Source organism: Procambarus clarkii, chromosome 15, assembly GCF_040958095.1.
Source record: "Procambarus clarkii isolate CNS0578487 chromosome 15, FALCON_Pclarkii_2.0, whole genome shotgun sequence".
Classification (NCBI taxonomy): Eukaryota; Metazoa; Arthropoda; class Malacostraca; order Decapoda; family Cambaridae; genus Procambarus; species Procambarus clarkii.
The window spans coordinates 26,000,008-26,020,728 of record NC_091164.1 but is presented as its reverse complement, the minus strand read 5'-3'; the positions used below and the strand labels follow the sequence as shown (position 1 = coordinate 26,020,728).

Sequence of the window (20,721 nt, the reverse complement as noted above, 5' to 3'; positions counted from 1 at the left end):
TACTTTAATGATGAGCTATTCAATCTTCTGAATCAATTAACTAAATTAAACCCCAATAAATCGGATGACTGATTTGATACATTTATTATTTAATCAAGATGTATTCCATGGGCCTCAGTGTTTATATGTCAGTGACCAGTTTCCTGAACAAACTTCAAATTATAGCTAATGTCACTGATCTCACTGCAGTCGCTGAATCATACTTGACTGTAGTACTTGATCACATTCAGTCTTCTGGGTTAAATAATATGTAATTAGGCTTGAATTTTAGCCTTTCAAGAGTTAACAGGGAAATGAAATTGCATTAGACTTCTAACCCCTGCAACTCTAGTACGGGACATCCGTCCTGTACAAACAGACGCACAAATGTGTGATTACTAACTACTAACATCAAATTAATCTAATAATTTGAAGGAGGAGTATCGGTGTTCGTCTGTTCTAAATAGGACTTCGACCCGTGAGCAGCCCCCTGGGGAATTATGTCGGAAAATCTGACACCTTTTAATAATATCATACAGGCAGATAATATTGCTGTGTTGTATAAACAAGTTTACCCATAGAAAATGTAACTTGTAGTGGAATTTCCGTCTATAGAAAACGGGATATCATTACCACATACTATTATAAATTCACCACCTATTATGGTGGGAATTATTCTTAAATACATTAGTCTTTGGACTTTACCATCATAAAAACATCTCATATAAATTAATTTAATTATAAGAATTAAAATAGAGTAAATGTGACCCTTCTATCACTTACTGACATCTGGACAATGTAGGCCAGTAGCGTCAGTGAGGGGGAAATGGTCAGAAATTGTTATTGTTGTTAAGACCACAGAGTCGTGGAGCAAATTACGGCTCCTATAAATTCTCTTGGACGAAGTGTTATGGAAGATCAGAGTAGTAATCTGCCATCATCAACACGCTGTCATCAATCTCAAGGGAAGTGTCTTTCCGAAACCCGTTTATCTTTCATTTATGGCCATTAATGTCAGTAGATATTGGGTGGGCCGGTTAGATCACAAATGATCGACTCAAACAAGGTAATTAAGCCTAGGTCTTTATGGTTCCATGTACAGTGTTTTCTCTGATATAGCTGTCATATATTAGGATTCTGGCTTTAGCTAGCACCCTTTTGACAGGTCAAGACGAGGAAGCATGCTTTGTGTACCAGTTACTGGGTGATAGAAGCTACCTCAAAGAGGATAATTCGGTGTCTACACCCTAGTTATATCTGGTGGACTAAGGCCTGCTGTACAATAAGATAAGGAACCTCTTCAATGTATGTAGTTAATACTGTAGTTTGATTGGCTGCATATATATAAATTCAATATAAACCCCCCCTAATGTGTAGAGGATCGATTTATGAGATTATTGCAGAAATACAGTCCACTTAACATCATACAAATTGCTATTGAAGTATACAAATTAACGTAAATATAAATTCTATATAAATTCATATAAATTAAATAAATATAAATCTCACAGGTTGGTTCCCACACCACGGGTGCTCCAGTTTGTGATACATGGTGGTGGCCCACTGCTCCTGTTTCTCATGCATGGTGGTGGCCCACTGCTCCTGTTTCTCATGCATGGTGGTGGCCCACTGCTCCTGTTTCTCATGCATGGTGGTGGCCCACTGCTCCTGTTTCTCATGCATTGGTGGTGGCCCACTGCTCCTGTTTCTCATGCATGGTGGTGGCCCACTGCTCCTGTTTCTCATGCATGGTGGTGGCCCACTGCTCCTGTTTCTCATGCATGATGGTGGCCCACTGCTCCTGTTTCTCATGCATGGTGGTGGCCCACTGCTCCTGTTTCTCATGCATGGTGGTGGCCCACTGCTCCTGTTTCTCATGCATGGTGGTGGCCCACTGCTCCTGTTTCTCATGCATGGTGGTGGCCCACTGCTCCTGTTTCTCATGCATGGTGGTGGCCCACTGCTCCTGTTTCTCATGCATGGTGGTGGCCCACTGCTCCTGTTTCTCATGCATGGTGGTGGCCCACTGCTCCTATTTTTCATGCATGGTGGTGGCCCACTGCTCCTGTTTCTCATGCATGGTGGTGGCCCACTGCTCCTGTTTCTCATGCATGGTGGTGGCCCACTGCTCCTGTTTCTCATGCATGGTGGTGGCCCACTGCTCCTGTTTCTCATGCATGGTGGTGGCCCACTGCTCCTGTTTCTCATGCATGGTGGTGGCCCACTGCTCCTGTTTCTCATGCATGGTGGTGGCCCACTGCTCCTGTTTCTCATGCATGGTGGTGGCCCACTGCTCCTGTTTCTCATGCATGGTGGTGGCCCACTGCACCTGTTTCTCATGCATGGTGGTGGCCCACTGCTCCTGTTTCTCATGCATGGTGGTGGCCCACTGCTCCTGTTTCTCATGCATGGTGGTGGCCCACTGCTCCTGTTTCTCATGCATGGTGGTGGCCCACTGCTCCTGTTTCTCATGCATGGTGGTCGCCCACTGCTCCTGTTTCTCATGCATGGTGGTGGCCCACTGCTCCTGTTTCTCATGCATGGTGGTGGCCCACTGCTCCTGTTTCTCATGCATGGTGGTGGCCCACTGCTCCTGTTTCTCATGCATGGTGGTGGCCCACTGCTCCTGTTTCTCATGCATGGTGGTGGCCCACTGCTCCTGTTTCTCATGCATGGTGGTGGCCCACTGCTCCTGTTTCTCATACATGGTGGTGGCCCACTGCTCCTGTTTCTCATACATGGTGGTGGCCCACTGCTCCTGTTTCTCATACATGGTGGTGGCCCACTGCTCCTGTTTCTCATACATGGTGGTGGCCCACTGCTCCTGTTTCTCATACATGGTGGTGGCCCACTGCTCCTGTTTCTCATGCATGGTGGTGGCCCACTGCTCCTGTTTCTCATGCATGGTGGTGGCCCACTGCTCCTGTTTCTCATACATGGTGATGGCCCACTGCTCCTGTTTCTCATACATGGTGGTGGCCCATGACTCCAGTTTCTCATACATGGTGGTGGCCCATGACTCCAGTTTCTCATACATGGTGGTGGCCCATGACTCCAGTTTCTCATACATGGTGGTGGCCCATGACTCCAGTTTCTCATACATGGTGGTGGCCCACTGTTACCACCCTTGAGACTAAATAAGGTTCTTCTCCCCGCAGTGCAATAAAGAAAATAATACATCGGCCTTGCCAACAACTGTCTAGGGGTAAATATAAATCACTGCATAAAAATGGAGAACAATATATTTATGCTAAGGGGGACAATCATAAAAAACACTTAAATGTATAAATAATAACCAGGAATATTCTTCAGCATGCAAATCATAGAATAACCTCCTTATTGAGACATGAGCACTATCACTAAGACATGGATTAATTAGAGAGATATATACAATATGACCCAACCAGATAATTAACATTTATATGGGCTAAAATAACAGTGACCAATGACTTAACTTAAACCATGACTCCTCATGACCGCTGCCGCCACGCTTCTGCCCACGCCTTGGACCGCAGGCCAAGCGTCTACCAAAAAATCAACTAACCGTCCACACAAAAATTGTGGAAAATCTAATAATAAAACGCAGCACTAATATTCAAAACATTGTTAAACTAAAGAATAGTAAACACTGGTACAACATTCTATATAATAATACAGAAACCAAATATGGGCATAATTTAAGGTGAAACTATAAACACTCAATTGACAACAATGTTCCCACACTGGCCATATCCAAATATGGTCAACCGCCCACACGGAGAAACTACATGAGAAATTAACACCAAAAGCCTCACACAATATAATGTAACTCATGCACCCTACTGCATGCTATAATATATATATATATAACATACAAATCTTATATCATACAACTAGATGCTATATTAAAGAACAAGACAATAAAGTAATATGAGAATCAAGAGTAATGCAGAATCCTAGTAAGATTCGTAACATCCCTCCCGTCCCCTAAGAAAAAAATGAAATTAACTGAAGGTTGATTTCATTTTTTTTTGACTGCATGAAATATAACATGTAATATAACATGAAAATAAACAGGAAAATGCTTCAACTAAAATTCAAGTGCAAAGCAATGAAATCTCACACAGTAAAAAAAATACAAAAATTCATACATCTTATGAATAGAACACTACATTTTATGGCACTGCAACAGGAAATCCCCTGGATAAGGCATCAGCAATAACATTTTGCCTCCCAGGAATATGACGAATTACAATATTGAATTCTTGCAGAAGCAATGACCATCTAAGTATTCTCTGGTTTTTACACTTCATAGAGTTGATAAATGTCAATGGATTATGGTCTGTATATACTACCACTTGATTACCTGACAAATATGTCTCAAATTTCTTCACTGCCAGTATTAAACAAAGTGCTTCTTTCTCAACTACAGAGTAATTAATTTGTGTCCTGTCAAACTTACGTGAGAAATAATAAACAGGATGTTCTAACTCATCTGGTCCTACTTGGAACAAAACAGCACCTGCTCCTAAATCTGAAGCGTCTATGTGAAGAATAAAAGGTTTATCATACTGTGGACTAGCTAGCACAGGTGAAGTAGAGAGAATTCCTTTCAACTTCTGAAAAGAGTTCTGACACTCCTGCGTCCATTTAAATTTTACCTGTTTCTTTAAAAGATTTGTTATGGGTGCAGCAACAATGGAAAAGTTTTTACAATACCTCCTATAATACGCACACATTCCAATAAATCTTTGCACAGACTTCTTATTTGTTAGGACTGGGTACTCCACAATTGCCTGAATCTTGTCGTGCAATGGGACTATCCTTCCTTGTCCGACCTCATGTCCTAAATACACTATAGTTCCTTTAGCCCAACTACATTTCTTCATATTGACAGTCAAATTAGCATGTTGTAACACATTAAACAATTTCTTTAAACTGGACATATGATCTACCCAATTCTTACTGAAAATCACAATGTCATCCAAATATGCCCTACAGTCTGGTACATCCTTCAACAAAGAATTCATTAATTTCTGAAAAGTGGCTGGAGTATTCCTTAATCCAAAAGGCATGACATTAAACTCGTAAGCTCCATCAGGAGTGATAAATGCTGTCACTTCCCTTGCAAAATCTGTAAGAGGTATCTGATGATATCCCTTAGATAAGTCTAATTTAGACACAAATTTAGCATGACCTATAGTATCAACACATTCTTCCAATAATGGTAAAGGATAAACATCAACTACAGTTACCTGGTTGAGTTTTCTATAGTCCACTACTAATCTCCACTTATCTTCTGGTTTTGGTACTAATAGACATGGCGAACTCCAGGAACTCTGACTGGGTCTAATGAACCCATGTCGAAGAAGATAATCAACCTCCTCCTGGATGATACGACGTTTCTCGGGTGTCACTCGATAAGGGTGCAGCCGAATTGGAGTCACATTTGTCAGGGTGATATCGTGAGTAATGAGAGAAGTTTGAGTGGGGACCTCCCCAAACAAGCTAGAAGACACCTCCAAAAGGTCCTGGAACTCTGCTCTCTCCTCATCCTGCAAATGACTTAACAATTCTTCCCCGGAACTACTGGAATTAAACAAACAAATATTACTATCTTCCTCAGCAACACTCGACTCTTCAGGAATTACCTCCTCAGCAACACAACAAGCCACAACACTAGGCCCACAATAAGCCTTCAACCGGTTTACATGCACACTCATGGTCTGTCGTTTCTGCTTGGGATGGCAAACCTTGTAAGTAACTTCCCCAAGACGTTTCAATACTTGGTACGGTCCTGCAAATTTATTAGACATAGACGTACCCATACGAGGCTTCACGACCAATACCAAATCTCCTGGCTCAAAAACTCTGAGTTTGGCCTTGAACCTCTGGTCATGTTTCTGCTTCATTACCTGTTGTTGTTCACTTAGATGTCGTAAGGCCAACTCCCTCGTTCTTGACAGCTTGCTCTGGACATCCGTCAGATAACGCTCACTCTGTCTGGCTGTAACATCTCCTAACAATTTTTCATATAACATCTTTCAAGGTCCTCTCACCTGATGTCCGAAAACCAGCTCAAATGGTGAACAGCCTAGTGCACTGTGCAATCCATCTCTAGCCGCAAATAAAACAAATGGCAGATTATCATCCCAATGCCTGGGTGAATCTTCCCCAGTTGCCTTTAACATTTTCTTGAGAGTTTGGTGGAACCGCTCGATTCCCCCCTGACTCTGAGGATGGTAAGGACTGGAAAAATTGTGCGCTATATTATAAGTTTTACAAAATTGTTGAAAAGTGGTGGAACAAAAATTACTCCCATTGTCAGTTTGAATTATACGGGGCATACCAAATAGGGAGAAAAATCGTTCCAACTGCCTTATAATGGTAGATGCTCTAATGTTACGTAAAGCATACGCTTCAGGGAACCTGGTGGTCATACAGAGTATGGTAAACATATACATATTTCCGGATTTGGTACGGGGTAAAGGTCCGACACAATCCAGTACCACATGAGTAAAAGGCTCCTCTGGCACTACAATAGGGTATAATGGTGCTCGTGGCACAGTCTGATTAGGCTTACCTACAGTTTGACACACAACACAATTGTGGCAATATCTGACAACATCTTTTTTAAGTTTTGGCCAATAAAAAAGTTTACAGATCTTATGATACATACTGGTAATGCCTTGATGGCCTCCCATCAGGTCATCATGAGCAGCTTGCAATACCTGCTCCCTATACTCTGTTGGCACAACGAGCTGGGTTTTAGACTCACAATCATCTGATGAGGGAGTTCCTGATGGTCTCCATCTTCTCATCAGACATTGATCCTTGAAATAACAACCCGTACTCTCCTCCAAAGTATCAATGGAGTCGGCTGCTTCTGCATAACACTCAGCAAGACTGGGATCAGTACTCTGTAACTTACGCAAGGTCTGGAACTCTACAACTGGAGCGAGCGGGCAAGGAATTGGTACCTGGGCCACATCTTCCAGACCATCTGGGTCAGAATAAATTAGGGCTTTGGCACCGGCCTCACTCTCGACATCCATGTGAGCTAAAAATGTATCTTCAAGGTCCACCTCCACCTCCCTGTCTGAAGGGGTCCTGGCCTCGAGAACATCCACCTTGGTAGTAACAGGACTTACCACATTCTGCTTACCCATGGATCTGGTCACAACACAGGCTGGATAAATGACACCATCATCCGCGTCTGATTGAGCCAGTACTGCATTAGGTTTAGTATACATAACAGGACAATCGGTCCCACTAAATTGACACTTGTCAAAATCATTACCTACAATGATATCAATCCCAGGAATGGGCAACTGCTCACTGACTGCTACAGTGCACCAACCTGGTGTAATAGAAGAATTCAGGTTAACCTTAATTAGTGGTACACGCTGGATATGCCCTCCAAGTCCCTGCAATAACACTACCTCTCCAGTGTCTTCTGTGCTAACATCAGTAAGAACACGGCGAGAAATTAAAGATTGGGAAGCACCAGTGTCCCTTAACAACTGGACTGGTTTCCAGGTTCCACTAGTACATAGTAGGGTTCCCGAATGTAGGTATGGATCAAAATTAGTCATCCACTTGGGCATGACTGGAGCAACATTGGCATTAATGGTTTGCAAACCCCTACTCAAAATTAGACCAGTTGGTCTCAACTCAGGGTGCAAAGCATAACATGAATTTACCACATGACCTCTTCTCCTGCAATGCGTGCAATACCTGCTAGTGGTCGGAACAGCCGAACCCACTGCAGGCTTAATCACTACATTACTTGAGGGTGACAACCCTGTCTGTTTCTCAGATTTAGGCTTTACAGGAGAAGGGTTACGGGGAGAAGGTGAAGTAGCTGGTCGAGTCTGGAAAACATGGTTTTTATGAGCATATTGATTAGTTCTAGCATTAAAATGGTTAATTGGTGCTCTGAAAGGTACTTTTGTAAGTAGTTCATGTTCATCAGCTAGCTTGGCTAATTTGATAAGATCAGTGGTTTGTTTATTTTCAGCCATAAATAAAGCTAATTTCTCTGGTAGACATCCCACTACTTCCTCAGTTACTATGAGGTCTCTTAAAGTCTCAAACTCTGTAATATTAAGTGCTTTAATCCATCTGTCAAAGTGATTTGATTTTACTCTTACAAAGTCAGAAATAGTCTGGTCATGTGCTCTTTTTAAACTTCTAAATTTTATTCTATGTGCCTCTGGGATCTGCTGGTAAGCATTCAAAATACTCTGCTGAACAAATTTAAAATCGAAAGAATTCTCAGCCGGCAAAGATGCAAATACCTCTTGAGCGTTACCCTTAAATTGTCCTTGTAATATGCTAACCCATTGATCGACAGGCCAGTTCATGCTGACTGCTAGTTTCTTAAAATGCAAGAAAAATATTTCTGGATCTTCTTCATTAAACTTAGGTAATTCTACATGTTTACTGTACTTAGAACTATTTGTACTCTCTGGATTATTACTAGTGTTACCTTGCCCTGCTGCAATTCTCTGCTGTTCTAACCTGTTATTATTTTCAGCAATACTCTGCTGAATTTCTAATTGTCTAGTCTGCTGCTCGGTTTGCTTAGTTTGTTGCTCTGCTAGTCTTAACTGAGCCTCCAACTCAAGGTGTTTTGTCTGGTTCTGCAACTCTAACCTCTGCTTGTCTGCTTCCAACCTCTGCTTGTCTACTTCCAACCTCTGCTTGTCTGCTTCCAGCCTAGCCAATTCTAATTGAGTCTCCAACTCCAACTTTAAGATTGCCACCTTGTCACTTGACTCTTCTTCTAACTCTCCCAAACACTCTTCTTCAAGTCTCTCCTCCTCCACCAAGTGTGTGACAATCACTCTTAACACTTGAGCTTTCAACATTTTACTGGGAATAGCTAGGTTCAATTTATCAGCCAGCAATAACAAACCAGACTTCTTTAAGTCTTTAATTTTACCAAAATTTGGCAGATCTACCAGTGCAGCAACCTGATCCTCCATGGTTGGCTCAATAATCACAACTTACACTTGAAACAACACTGAAAATTATGCTTGGCCCCTGGCACAAGCTAAACACTTACCTCAAATCGTGAAGCGTTGAGTTTTCACAGCAGCTCAGATTGAACAGATAATTTCACAGGCTTGATTAGGTGTCACTAGATAATCAGAGTACCTAGGAAGGCAATTGCAATTAATAATTAGCATTGTTAATTGTACAACATTACAGGGAATTAAGGCTTATTCTCCCGGACAGGCCCCCATTTGTTACCACCCTTGAGACTAAATAAGGTTCTTCTCCCCGCAGTGCAATAAAGAAAATAATACATCGGCCTTGCCAACAACTGTCTAGGGGTAAATATAAATCACTGCATAAAAATGGAGAACAATATATTTATGCTAAGGGGGACAATCATAAAAAACACTTAAATGTATAAATAATAACCAGGAATATTCTTCAGCATGCAAATCATAGAATAACCTCCTTATTGAGACATGAGCACTATCACTAAGACATGGATTAATTAGAGAGATATATACAATATGATCTAACCAGATAATTAACATTTATATGGGCTAAAATAACAGTGACCAATGACTTAACTTAAACCATGACTCCTCATGACCGCTGCCGCCACGCTTCTGCCCACGCCTTGGACCGCAGGCCAAGCGTCTACCAAAAAATCAACTAACCGTCCACACAAAACATTGTGGAAAATCTAATAATAAAACGCAGCACTAATATTCAAAACATTGTTAAACTAAAGAATAGTAAACACTGGTACAACATTCTATATAATAATACAGAAACCAAATATGGGCATAATTTAAGGTGAAACTATAAACACTCAATTGACAACAATGTTCCCACACTGGCCATATCCAAATATGGTCAACCGCCCACACGGAGAAACTACATGAGAAATTAACACCAAAAGCCTCACACAATATAATGTAACTCATGCACCCTACTGCATGCTATAATATATATATATAACATACAAATCTTATATCATACAACTAGATGCTATATTAAAGAACAAGACAATAAAGTAATATGAGAATCAAGAGTAATGCAGAATCCTAGTAAGATTCGTAACACCCACTGCTCCAGTTTCTCATACATGGTGGTGGCCCATGGCTCCAGTTTGTCATACATGGTGGTGGCCCATGGCTCCAGTTTGTCATACATGGTGGTGGCCCACTGCTCCAGTTTCTCATACATGGTGGTGGCCCATGGCTCCAGTTTGTCATACATGGTGGTGGCCCATGGCTCCAGTTTGTCATACATGGCGGTGGCCCACTGCTCCAGTTTGTCATACAAGGTGGTGGCCCACTGCTCCTGTTTCTCATACATGGTGGTGGCCCACTGCTCCAGTTTGTCATACATGGTGGTGGCCCACTGCTCCAGTTTGTCATACATGGCGGTGGCCCACTGCTCCAGTTTGTCATACAAGGTGGTGGCCCACTGCTCCTGTTTCTCATACATGGTGGTGGCCCACTGCTCCAGTTTGTCATACATGGCGGTGGCCCACTGCTCCAGTTTGTCATACAAGGTGGTGGCCCACTGCTCCTGTTTCTCATACATGGTGGTGGCCCACTGCTCCAGTTTGTCATACATGGTGGTGGCCCACTGTTCCTGTTTGTCATACATGGTGGTGGCCCACTGTTCCTGTTTGTCATACATGGGATGGCCACTTTCAGGGTCCTAACGAATGCTAAGTAGTCTCTGTCTTGGTCTAAGGTAGTTAGAACAATCTTACTCAAGTTTTTCATTAAACTCTTCGGTGTTAGAAGTCCACAACTCGAGGGGAATATTAACGCCTGTCTCGTGATTAGTTAACATATGTAATTGTAATAATTTTAGTTCAATTTGGGTAGTGCGTTAAAGTTGTCTACATTCAGGTTTTGATTAATGTCTGTTTTATAGTGACTTCTTGATTCCTTCAAGTGTTTATCCAGAGTTGCCTGGGTTAAAAATGGGGATGTTGACTGGGCTGAAAATGGGGATGTTGCCTGGGCTAAAAATGGGGATGTTGCCTGGGCTAAAAATGGGGATGTTGCCTGGGCTAAAAATGGGAATGTTGCCTGGGCTAAAAATGGGGATGTTGCCTGGGCTAAAAATGGGGATGTTGCCTGGGCTAAAAATGGGGATGTTGCCTGGGCTAAAAATGGGGATGTTGCCTGGGCTAAAAATGGGGATGTTGCCTGGGTTAAAAATGGGGATGTTGCCTGGGCTAAAAATGGGGATGTTGCCTGGGTTAAAAATGGGGATGTTGCCTGGGCTAAAAATGGGGATGTTGCCTGGGCTAAAAATGGGGATGTTGCCTGGGTTAAAAATGGGGATGTTGCCTGGGCTAAAAATGGGGATGTTGCCTGGGTTAAAAATGGGGATGTTGCCTGGGCTAAAAATGGGGATGTTGCCTGGGTTAAAAATGGGGATGTTGCCTGGGTTAAAAATGGGGATGTTGCCTGGGTTAAAAATGGGGATGTTGCCTGGGCTAAAAATGGGGATGTTGCCTGGGTTAAAAATGGGGATGTTGCCTGGGCTAAAAATGGGGATGTTGCCTGGGTTAAAAATGGGGATGTTGCCTGGGTTAAAAATGGGGATGTTGCCTGGGTTAAAAATGGGGATGTTGCCTGGGCTAAAAATGGGGATGTTGCCTGGGCTAAAAATGGGGATGGACTCGCCCGAAAAAACAATTTAGGAAATTTATTGGTATATGTGGCTCTTCATAGTCATCATCACATATAAAAACCTTTACTGATCTCTGCCTATTTTGTGTGAACAAATTCATCATGAACCTCAGAACGACGTTCTATAGTTACTTGGTCAAGGATGGACCCCGTTGTGAACAGTCATTAAGACCTGCTGCTTGTGAGTTAGATTATGCATTTCAGTTAAACGCTATTCATATGGGAGTTGTTACTGACTATTCAGCACTGCTGTGTTAAATAATGCTCTCTGGGGATGAGTTTTTTCCTTCTGTGTATTTATTAGGTAATTGTTTGTTGACAATTTCATTGTATATTTTATAGCAGGAAAGTTTCATATAAGTTGGTAATTTGAGACGTGAGTTCACTATACACCATGGTACTTTGACCCACTGTTGTCCTTCTCTGTACAGTACGGAATACAGATATTGTTGATATTACACAGAAACCCACACTTATGTATTTTATGTTAGGATTAACACGAAGAACTTCACACTCGCCTGGGAGCGAAGGACTGCGTACGTGGTTCAAGGTCTCAGTATGCGGATAGGACGAAACTTACATATAATAACGACTACAACTTACGACTAATAAAATAAAATTTAGTCATATATTTATGGCATAATGTAATCAATGCGGTTTACTTTATTTGCCACTTTTCAGTATGTTACTGCTGAGTGTGATTTACCTTTAGGTACGGGTGACCTTAGTGTCTGGGGTGCGTGCACCACACTGTAACAGCCTAACTGTTCATAGTTAAGTATTGTTCACAGACTGAATTGAATAGACGCGTTTGCGCGCCCGCACGTTAGTGTGCTGCGAGAGTAAACTCTTGGTGTGGCTTAGCCATAACACATCAGTGCTAGGGAAGTGATTAGCAATGGTGTCAAGTATATTTTTGTAAGTGAGTTCCATCTTACAGTTAATTTAATAACTAAATTTGTTCAAGAATCTATGTATTTAACATCATTTTGGTGTAAAGATTCAATCCCTTAATTGGCCCAATACACATTAATTAGGCCTGTGTAAAGGACTGATGGCACTCGGTGTGGCTAGTTGAACAGGAACAGTGGCTAGTTGAACAGGAACAGTGGCTAGTTGAACAGGAACAGTGGCTAGTTGAACAGGAACAGTGGCAAGTTGAACAGGAACAGTGGCTAGTTGAACAGGAACAGTGGCTAGTGGAGCAGGAACAGTGGCTAGTTGAACAGGAACAGTGGCTAGTGGGGCAGGAACAGTGGCTAGTGGAGCAGGAACAGTGGCTAGTGGAGCAGGAACAGTGGCTAGTTGAACAGGAACAGTGGCTAGTGGGGCAGGAACAGTGGCTAGTTGAACAGGAACAGTGGCTAGTGGGGCAGGAACAGTGGCTAGTTGAACAGGAACAGTGGCTAGTGGGGCAGAAACAGTGGCTAGTGGAGCAGGAACAGTGGCTAGTGGAGTAGGAACAGTGGCTAATGGGGCAGGAACAGTGGCTAGTGGGATAGGAACAGTGTGGCTAGTATAGCAGGAACAGTTGCTAGTGGAGCAGGAACAGTGTGGCTAGTGGAGCAGGAACAGTGGCTAGTGCAGCAGGAACAGTGGCTAGTGGAGCAGGAACATTGGCTAGTGGAGCAGGAACAGTAGCTAGTGAAGCAGGAACAGTTGCTAGTGGAGCAGGAACAGTGTGGCTAGTGGGGCAGGAACAGTGGCTAGTGGAGCAGAAACAGTAGCTAGTGAAGCAGGAACAGTTGCTAGTGGAGCAGGAACAGTGTGGCTAGTGGGGCAGGAACAGTGGCTAGTGGAGCAGGAACAGTGGCTAGTGGAGCAGGAACAGTGGCTAGTGGAGCAGGAACAGAGTCTAGTGCAGCAGGAACAGTGTGGCTAGTGGAGCAGGAACAGTGGCTAGTTGAACAGGAACAGTGGCTAGTGGAGCAGGAACAGTGGCTAGTGGGGCAGGAACAGTGGCTAGTGGAGCAGGAACAGTGGCTAGTTGAACAGGAACAGTGGCTAGTGGAGCAGGAACAGTGGCTAGTGGGGCAGGAACAGTGGCTAGTGGAGCAGGAACAGTGTGGCTAGTGGAGCAGGAACAGTGGCTAGTGGAGCAGGAACAGTGGCTAGTGGAGCAGGAACAGTGGCTAGTGGAGCAGGAACAGTGGCTAGTGGAGCAGGAACAGTGGCTAGTGGAGCAGGAACAGTGGCTAGTGGAGCAGGAACAGTGGCTAGTGGAGCAGGAACAGTGGCTAGTGAGGCAGGAACAGTGTGGCTAGTGGGGCAGGAACAGTGTAGCTAGTGGAGCAGGAACAGTGTAGCTAGTGGAGCAGGAACAGTGGCTAGTGAGGCAGGAACAGTGTGGCTAGTGGAGCAGGAACAGTGGCTAGTTGAACAGGAACAGTGGCTAGTGGAGCAGGAACAGTGGCTAGTGGGGCAGGAACAGTGGCTAGTGGAGCAGGAGCAGTGGCTAGTGGAGCAGGAACAGTGGCTAGTGGAGCAGGAACAGTGTCTAATGGGGCAGGCACAGTTGCTAGTGGGGCAGGAACAGTGGCTAATGGGGCAGGAACAGTGGCTAGTGGAGCAGGAACAGTGGCTAGTGGAGCAGGAACAGTGGCTAGTGGAGCAGGAACAGTGTCTAGTGGAGCAGGAACAGTGGCTAGTGGAGCAGGAACAGTGGCTAGTGGAGCAGGAACAGTGTCTAGTGGAGCAGGAACAGTGGCTAGTGGAGCAGGAACAGTGGCTAGTGGAGCAGGAACAGTGGCTAGTGGAGCAGGAACAGTGTCTAGTGGAGCAGGAACAGTGGCTAGTGGAGCAGGAACAGTGGCTAGTGGAGCAGGAACAGTGGCTAGTGGAGCAGGAACAGTGACTAGTGGAGCAGGAACAGTGGCTAGTGGAGCAGGAACAGTGGCTAGTGGAGCAGGAACAGTGGCTAGTGGGGCAGGAACAGTGTGGCTAGTGGAGCAGGAACAGTGGCTAGTGGAGCAGGAACAGTGGCTAGTGGAGCAGGAACAGTGTCTAGTGGAGCAGGAACAGTGGCTAGTGGAGCAGGAACAGTGGCTAGTGGAGCAGGAACAGTGGCTAGTGGAGCAGGAACAGTGTCTAGTGGAGCAGGAACAGTGGCTAGTGGAGCAGGAACAGTGGCTAGTGGAGCAGGAACAGTGACTAGTGGAGCAGGAACAGTGTCTAGTGGAGCAGGAACAGTGGCTAGTGGAGCAGGAACAGTGGCTAGTGAGGCAGGAACAGTGTGGCTAGTGGAGCAGGAACAGTGGCTAGTGGAGCAGGAACAGTGGCTAGTGGAGCAGGAACAGTGTCTAGTGGAGCAGGAACAGTGGCTAGTGGAGCAGGAACAGTGGCTAGTGGAGCAGGAACAGTGGCTAGTGGAGCAGGAACAGTGTCTAGTGGAGCAGGAACAGTGGCTAGTGGAGCAGGAACAGTGGCTAGTGGAGCAGGAACAGTGGCTAGTGGAGCAGGAACAGTGACTAGTGGAGCAGGAACAGTGGCTAGTGGAGCAGGAACAGTGGCTAGTGGAGCAGGAACAGTGGCTAGTGGGGCAGGAACAGTGGCTAGTGGAGCAGGAACAGTGGCTAGTGGAGCAGGAACAGTGACTAGTGGAGCAGGAATAGTGTGGCTAGTGGAGCAGGAACAGTGGCTAGTGTGATAGGAACAGTGGCTAGTGTGATAGGAACAGTGTGGCTAGTGAAGCAGGAACAGTGGCTAGTGGAGCAGGAACAGTGGCTAGTGGAGCAGGAACAGTGGCTAGTGGAGCAGGAACAGTGGCTAGTGAGGCAGGAACAGTGTATCTAGTGGAGCAGGAACAGTGTATCTAGTGGAGCAGGAACAGTGGCTAGAGGGGCAGGAACAGTGGCTAGTGAGGCAGGAACAGTGTGGCTAGTGGAGCAGGAACAGTGTGGCTAGTGGAGCAGGAACAGTGTTGCTAGTGGAGCAGGAACAGTGGCTAGTGGAGCAGGAACAGTGTGGCTAGTGGAGCAGGAACAGTGTTGCTAGTGGAGCAGGAACAGTGGCTAGTGAGGCAGGAACAGTGTATCTAGTGGAGCAGGAACAGTGTATCTAGTGGAGCAGGAACAGTGGCTAGAGGGGCAGGAGCAGTGTAGCTAGTGGAGCAGGAACAATTGCTAGTGGAGCAGGAACAGTGATTAGTGGAGCAGGAACAGTGGCTAGTGGAGCAGGAACAGTGGTTAGTGGAGCAGGAACAGTGTGGCTAGTGGAGCAAGAACAGTGGCTAATGGGGCAGGCACAGTTGCTAGTGGGGCAGGAACAGTGGCTAGTGGAGCAGGAACAGTGGCTAAAGGAGCAGGAACAGTGTTGCTAGTGGAGCAGGAACAGTGGCCAATGGGGCAGGAACAGTGGCAAGTGGGGCAGGAACAGTGGCTAGTGGAGCAGGAATAGTGGCTAGTGGAGCAGGAACATTGGCTAGTGGAGCAGGAACAGTGTGGGTAGTGGAGCAGGAACAGTGTGGCTAGTGGAGCAGGAACAGTGGCTAGTGGAGCAGAAACAGTGTGGCTAGTGAAGCAGAAACAGTGGCTAGTTTGGCAGGAAGAGTGTGGCTAGTGGAGCAGGAACAGTGGCTGGAGGGGCAGGAACAGTGTGGTTAGTGGACCAGGAACAGTGGCTAGTGGAGCAGGAACAGTGGCTATTGGAGCAGGAACATTGGATAGTGGAGGAGGAACCGTGGCTAATGGGACAGGAACAGTTGCTAGTGGAGCAGGAACAGTGGCTAGTGGAGCAGGAACAGTGGCTAGTTGGGCATGAACAGTGGCTAGTGTGATAGGAACAGTGTGGCTAGTGAAGCAGGAACAGGTGCTAGTGGAACAGGAACGGTGTGGTTAGTGGAGCAGGAAAAGTGGCTAGTGGAGCAGGGTTAGTGTAGCTAGTGGAGCAGGAACAGTGGCTAGTGGAGCAGGAACAGTGGCTAGTGCAGCAGGAACAGTGGCTAGTGGGGCAGGAACAGTGGCTAGTGGGATAGGAACAGTGTGGCTAGTGAAGCAGGAACAGGTGCTAGTGGAACAGGAACGGTGTGGTTAGTGGAGCAGGAAAAGTGGCTAGTGGAGCAGGGTTAGTGTAGCTAGTGGAGCAGGAACAGTGGCTAGTGGAGCAGGAACAGTGGCTAGTGAAGCAGGAACAGTGTCTAGTGGGGCAGGAACAGTGTGGATAGTGGAGCAGGAACAGTGGCTAGTGGAGCAGGAACAGTGGCTAGTGAAGCAGGAACAGTGTCTAGTGGGGCAGGAACAGTGTGGATAGTGGAGCAGGAACAGTGGCTAGTACTCACCTAATTGTCACCTAATTGTGCTTGCGGGGGTTGAGCTTTGGCTCTTTGGTCCCGCCAAAGCAGGAAGTGGGGCAGGAACCCAGTGGGGCAGGTAGTGGGGCAGGAACAGTGTGACTAGTGGAGCAGGAACAGTCTGGCTAGTGGAGAAAGAACAGTGTGGCTAGTGGGGCAGGAACAGTGTATCTAGTGGAGCAGGAACAGTGGCTAGTGGAGCAGGAACAGTGTTGCTAGTGGAGCAGGAACAGTGGCTATTGGAGCAGGAACAGTGGCTAGTGGAGCAGGAACAGTGTGGCTAGTGGAGCAGGAACAGTGGCTAGTGAGGCAGGAACAGTGTGGCTAGTGGAGCAGGAACAGTGGCTAGTGGGGCAGGAACAGTGGCTAGGTGAGCAGGAACAATTGCTAGTGGAGCAGGAACAGTGGCTAATGGGGCAGGAACAGTGGCAAGTGGGGCAGGAACAGTGGCTAGTGGAGCAGGAATAGTGGCTAGTGGAGCAGGAACATTGGCTAAAGACGCTAACTGTAAAGCCAGAATCCTTTATATGACAGGTATATCAGAGAAACACTGTACATGGAACAATGAAGACGTGGGCTAATTACCTTTAGTTTGTGGCTGCCTCGTGCTCTAACCGGCACACCCTACCCATGACAATAATGGCCACTAATGATAGATAAATGGGTTTCGGTAGAACACTTAACTTGAATTTGTTGACAGCGTGTGATAATGGTACACCTTTGGTTTCCATAACACTTCGTCCAAGTAAAATTAACAGGAGCCGTATTTGCTCCCGTGAGCCTCTGGTCTAGTATCAACAATGGCTGCTGCCCCTCCCTCACACTGACGCCTGGCTTACATTGTCCAGATGACAGAAAGTGATAGAAGGGTCACATTTACTCTACTTTAATATTGATAATTAAGTTAATTTATATGAAATGTTTTATGATGGTAAAGTCCAAAGACTAATGTATTTAAGAATAATTCCCACCATAATAGGTGGTGAATATATAATAGTGTGTGGTAATGATATTCCGTTTTCTATAGACGGTAATTCCACTACAAGTTACGTTTTCTATGGGTTAACTTGTTTATACAATACAGCTATTATTATCTGTCTGTATGTTATATTAAATGGTGTCGGATTTTCCGACAAAATTTACTTGTGTTTTGTGTGTCTTCCCATTACCTTACCACAGACGAAGTTCCAGATTTTCTCTTTTTTGTTTCTATATGTGACGAGGCCATACCCCTAGCTTTTGAAACAGCCGAACACCAACGCGTTACCGTCACAATATATATATATATATATATATATATTCACGAAAAATAACACGTGATTAAAAATATGACAGTGCCAGACCACGGAGGAAGAATTGAAACATGAATTTCCATAAGTACTTTCGTATATTAATACATTTTCAGAAGGACTTCTGAAGATGTATTAATTGATTTTACTCTCCAAAATTCATTTTTATTAATGGTCTGACGCCTGGAAGCGTTTTGTAATGGCTTCTTACATTCTCAAAGACTTGTTTACAGTTAAAACTACTTATGATACACTGTGTTTGAAATATTTGACATAACTGTTGCTTTTCATTGGTTTTGGGTGAGGTGGGTATTCGGTGAGGTGGGTACATGAGAATGGTTTTTCATGCGAGGGAAATCTTCGAACCCTTCGAACGAATTTTGACACAATGTTGCATTCGAATAGGCGCATATTTTTATATACCTACTATATACACGCCTCACCTGTGACCGGAAAAACATGTTTTTTTTTTAAACAGTGCCATCTTTTGGATGTAAGAGGAACACACGCTGTGATCTCCGAAAGTTCTTCACCGATTGCTTTGAAATTTTGACTCAACGTTCCACTCTAATACGCACAACTTTTTATATAGCTACTATATAGATGCCAAACCTGTGACAGGTAAAAACATACTTTTTGGGAAAAACAATGCCATCTGTTGCATGTAATGGCAACACACGATATACTAAATATGTTACGATTCCATTTCATTGTTTCCGATTGCTTTCGCAAACTGAATTTTCATTGATTTCGATTGATCTTCATTTTGATTTTAATATTTTGTGTGACATTGCATTGGAATTTAGCTGTGTTGTTTACCATGCCATTCATTTCGTGAGTGTAAGTATAGATGCTACACCTGTGACAGGTAAAAAACATGCATATTTTTTAAAAACAACCCCATCTGTTGCACATAAGAGCAACACACTATATACTAAATATGTTATGGTTTTCTTATATTTCAGTGATGGGAACATCAAATGATTTGACGTTCCCAATTTTCTAATAGAACATCATCTTATGTGGCAATGCATGAGGGAGTGGGGAATGGAAGGGAAGACGAGGGGACGGGAGTGGGAGATGGTGGGGAGGACGAGGGGACAGGGGAGGGGGTAATGTTGGAGAGGACGAGGGGACACGGGAGTGGGGAATGGTTGGGAGGACGATGGGACAGGGAAGTAAGGAATGGTTGGGGGACGAGGGGATAGGGAGGGGTAAATGGTGGGGGAGGACTGGGTGACAGGGGAAGGCTGCTGTGTCTCAGCAACACACATGCATTGCTGAGCCACAGCAATGCATGACGTGGTACAGCTGCATTGCCGAGGAAAGCTGCATCTTCCTACCACCCTTAACACTTTTATGCTACTATTGGGAGTCAATAGCAATGCTAATTGCTATTGGGAACCTGGTGGATGGGCACATAATGGTGATGATGTCCATGTGGCATGCGTGGCTTCTTGGTAAGGGCACAATGCAGTCAATAACGAGTAAGGAAAATGGTTGTGATGGCACAGGAATAGGGATAAATGGTGCCTTTGGAATAGGAACAATACGTTGACCTGGCATTGGACATGTATGATACGTATTAACATTATATGATTTACTGATGCCGTAATGAGACATTGGGCCATGAGCTTGAGACATAATCTCTTTTCTTAAAGTTGTTGGAACCACTAACTGATTTCACATTAGCCGAGTCATCTTCTACCTTGAGTTTACTGGGTCTGTTTTTACAGTACAATATTTGATTAGTTCCAATATAAAACCCTGGGATGGCATCGGTCTTAATCTGAGCTAGATAAAACAAAGGAGTTAAAGAAATGTCAGATTGTTGTAACTTCCAGAAGTCTAACCGGTTGAGATTTGCTGGGAGGCCTCGCACGTCTTGATGAACAGCTGTTGCTACTTGTGGTGGTTGAGCGGCTTGAGCACGGGTAGTCACTAGAACAGGCTGGGAGATGTCTGCTGATTCTTCTGTCATGGTTACCTCTTCTTCTGCTGCATAAGTCCTGGCACGATTTTCTTCCGTGTCCGAGTCACATACTCAAATTGTCACAGATGCTCAAATTGGTGGAGTCTTGCTGGTTAGCTATGTCGTTGCCCAGAAGTTGTGTAACGGAGGGTTGGGGAAATAGCTCTCTTTTGCCCATTATCCCGCCTCCAGTATGCTATTCTAGAGTCCCCCCCCCCCCCCCGAGTTCCTAATGCAACCTTTCTAGTTCACACCTTGTAACCTAGGTATTTGATTGCCTAGGTGTCACGACCACAAGGTGTTCCAACTTGATCAGCTCCCTACTCTAGAGAACTCTAGAACATTTCACTGCCACGAACGTATAAGAGAAACGAAAGGAAAGAAATGAATAATGAAGTAAGTAAGTAAGTAATTATAAAAAAGAAGGCACCAAACCGGGAAGGCTATGTAGCACCATCAAATGTGCGGGATAATCAGAGGGCGCTAAATATCACCAAGGATGCCAATACGAGAACAAAAACGCATAAAGCG

General features: G+C 44.8%; 4 protein-coding genes across 4 annotated transcripts; 1 reads left to right on the top strand and 3 right to left on the bottom strand.

Annotated features, from left to right (window-relative positions):
- Window positions 1–1,654: 1,654 nt before the first annotated feature.
- On the bottom strand, window positions 1,655–1,993 carry LOC138365024 (uncharacterized). Its single transcript, XM_069325122.1, has one exon. It carries the CDS (start codon window positions 1,991–1,993, stop codon window positions 1,655–1,657), a length of 339 nt encoding a protein of 112 aa, XP_069181223.1.
- Window positions 1,994–2,011: 18 nt separating this feature from the next.
- On the bottom strand, window positions 2,012–3,082 carry LOC138365023 (uncharacterized). The gene has a single exon (XM_069325121.1). The coding sequence runs from the start codon at window positions 3,080–3,082 to the stop codon at window positions 2,012–2,014; it is 1,071 nt and encodes a 356-aa protein (XP_069181222.1).
- Window positions 3,083–9,062: 5,980 nt separating this feature from the next.
- Window positions 9,063–10,632, bottom strand: LOC123759193 (uncharacterized). Its single transcript, XM_069325120.1, has 2 exons — window positions 10,052–10,632; window positions 9,063–9,120 (listed from the first exon to the last, which is right to left on the bottom strand). The coding sequence occupies exons 1-2, from the start codon at window positions 10,630–10,632 to the stop codon at window positions 9,063–9,065; spliced, it is 639 nt and encodes a 212-aa protein (XP_069181221.1).
- A 28-nt stretch (window positions 10,633–10,660) lies between these two features.
- On the top strand, window positions 10,661–11,700 carry LOC138365022 (uncharacterized). The gene is made up of 2 exons (XM_069325119.1): window positions 10,661–10,689; window positions 10,908–11,700. Exons 1-2 carry the CDS (start codon window positions 10,661–10,663, stop codon window positions 11,698–11,700), a joined length of 822 nt encoding a protein of 273 aa, XP_069181220.1.
- Window positions 11,701–20,721: the final 9,021 nt, after the last annotated feature.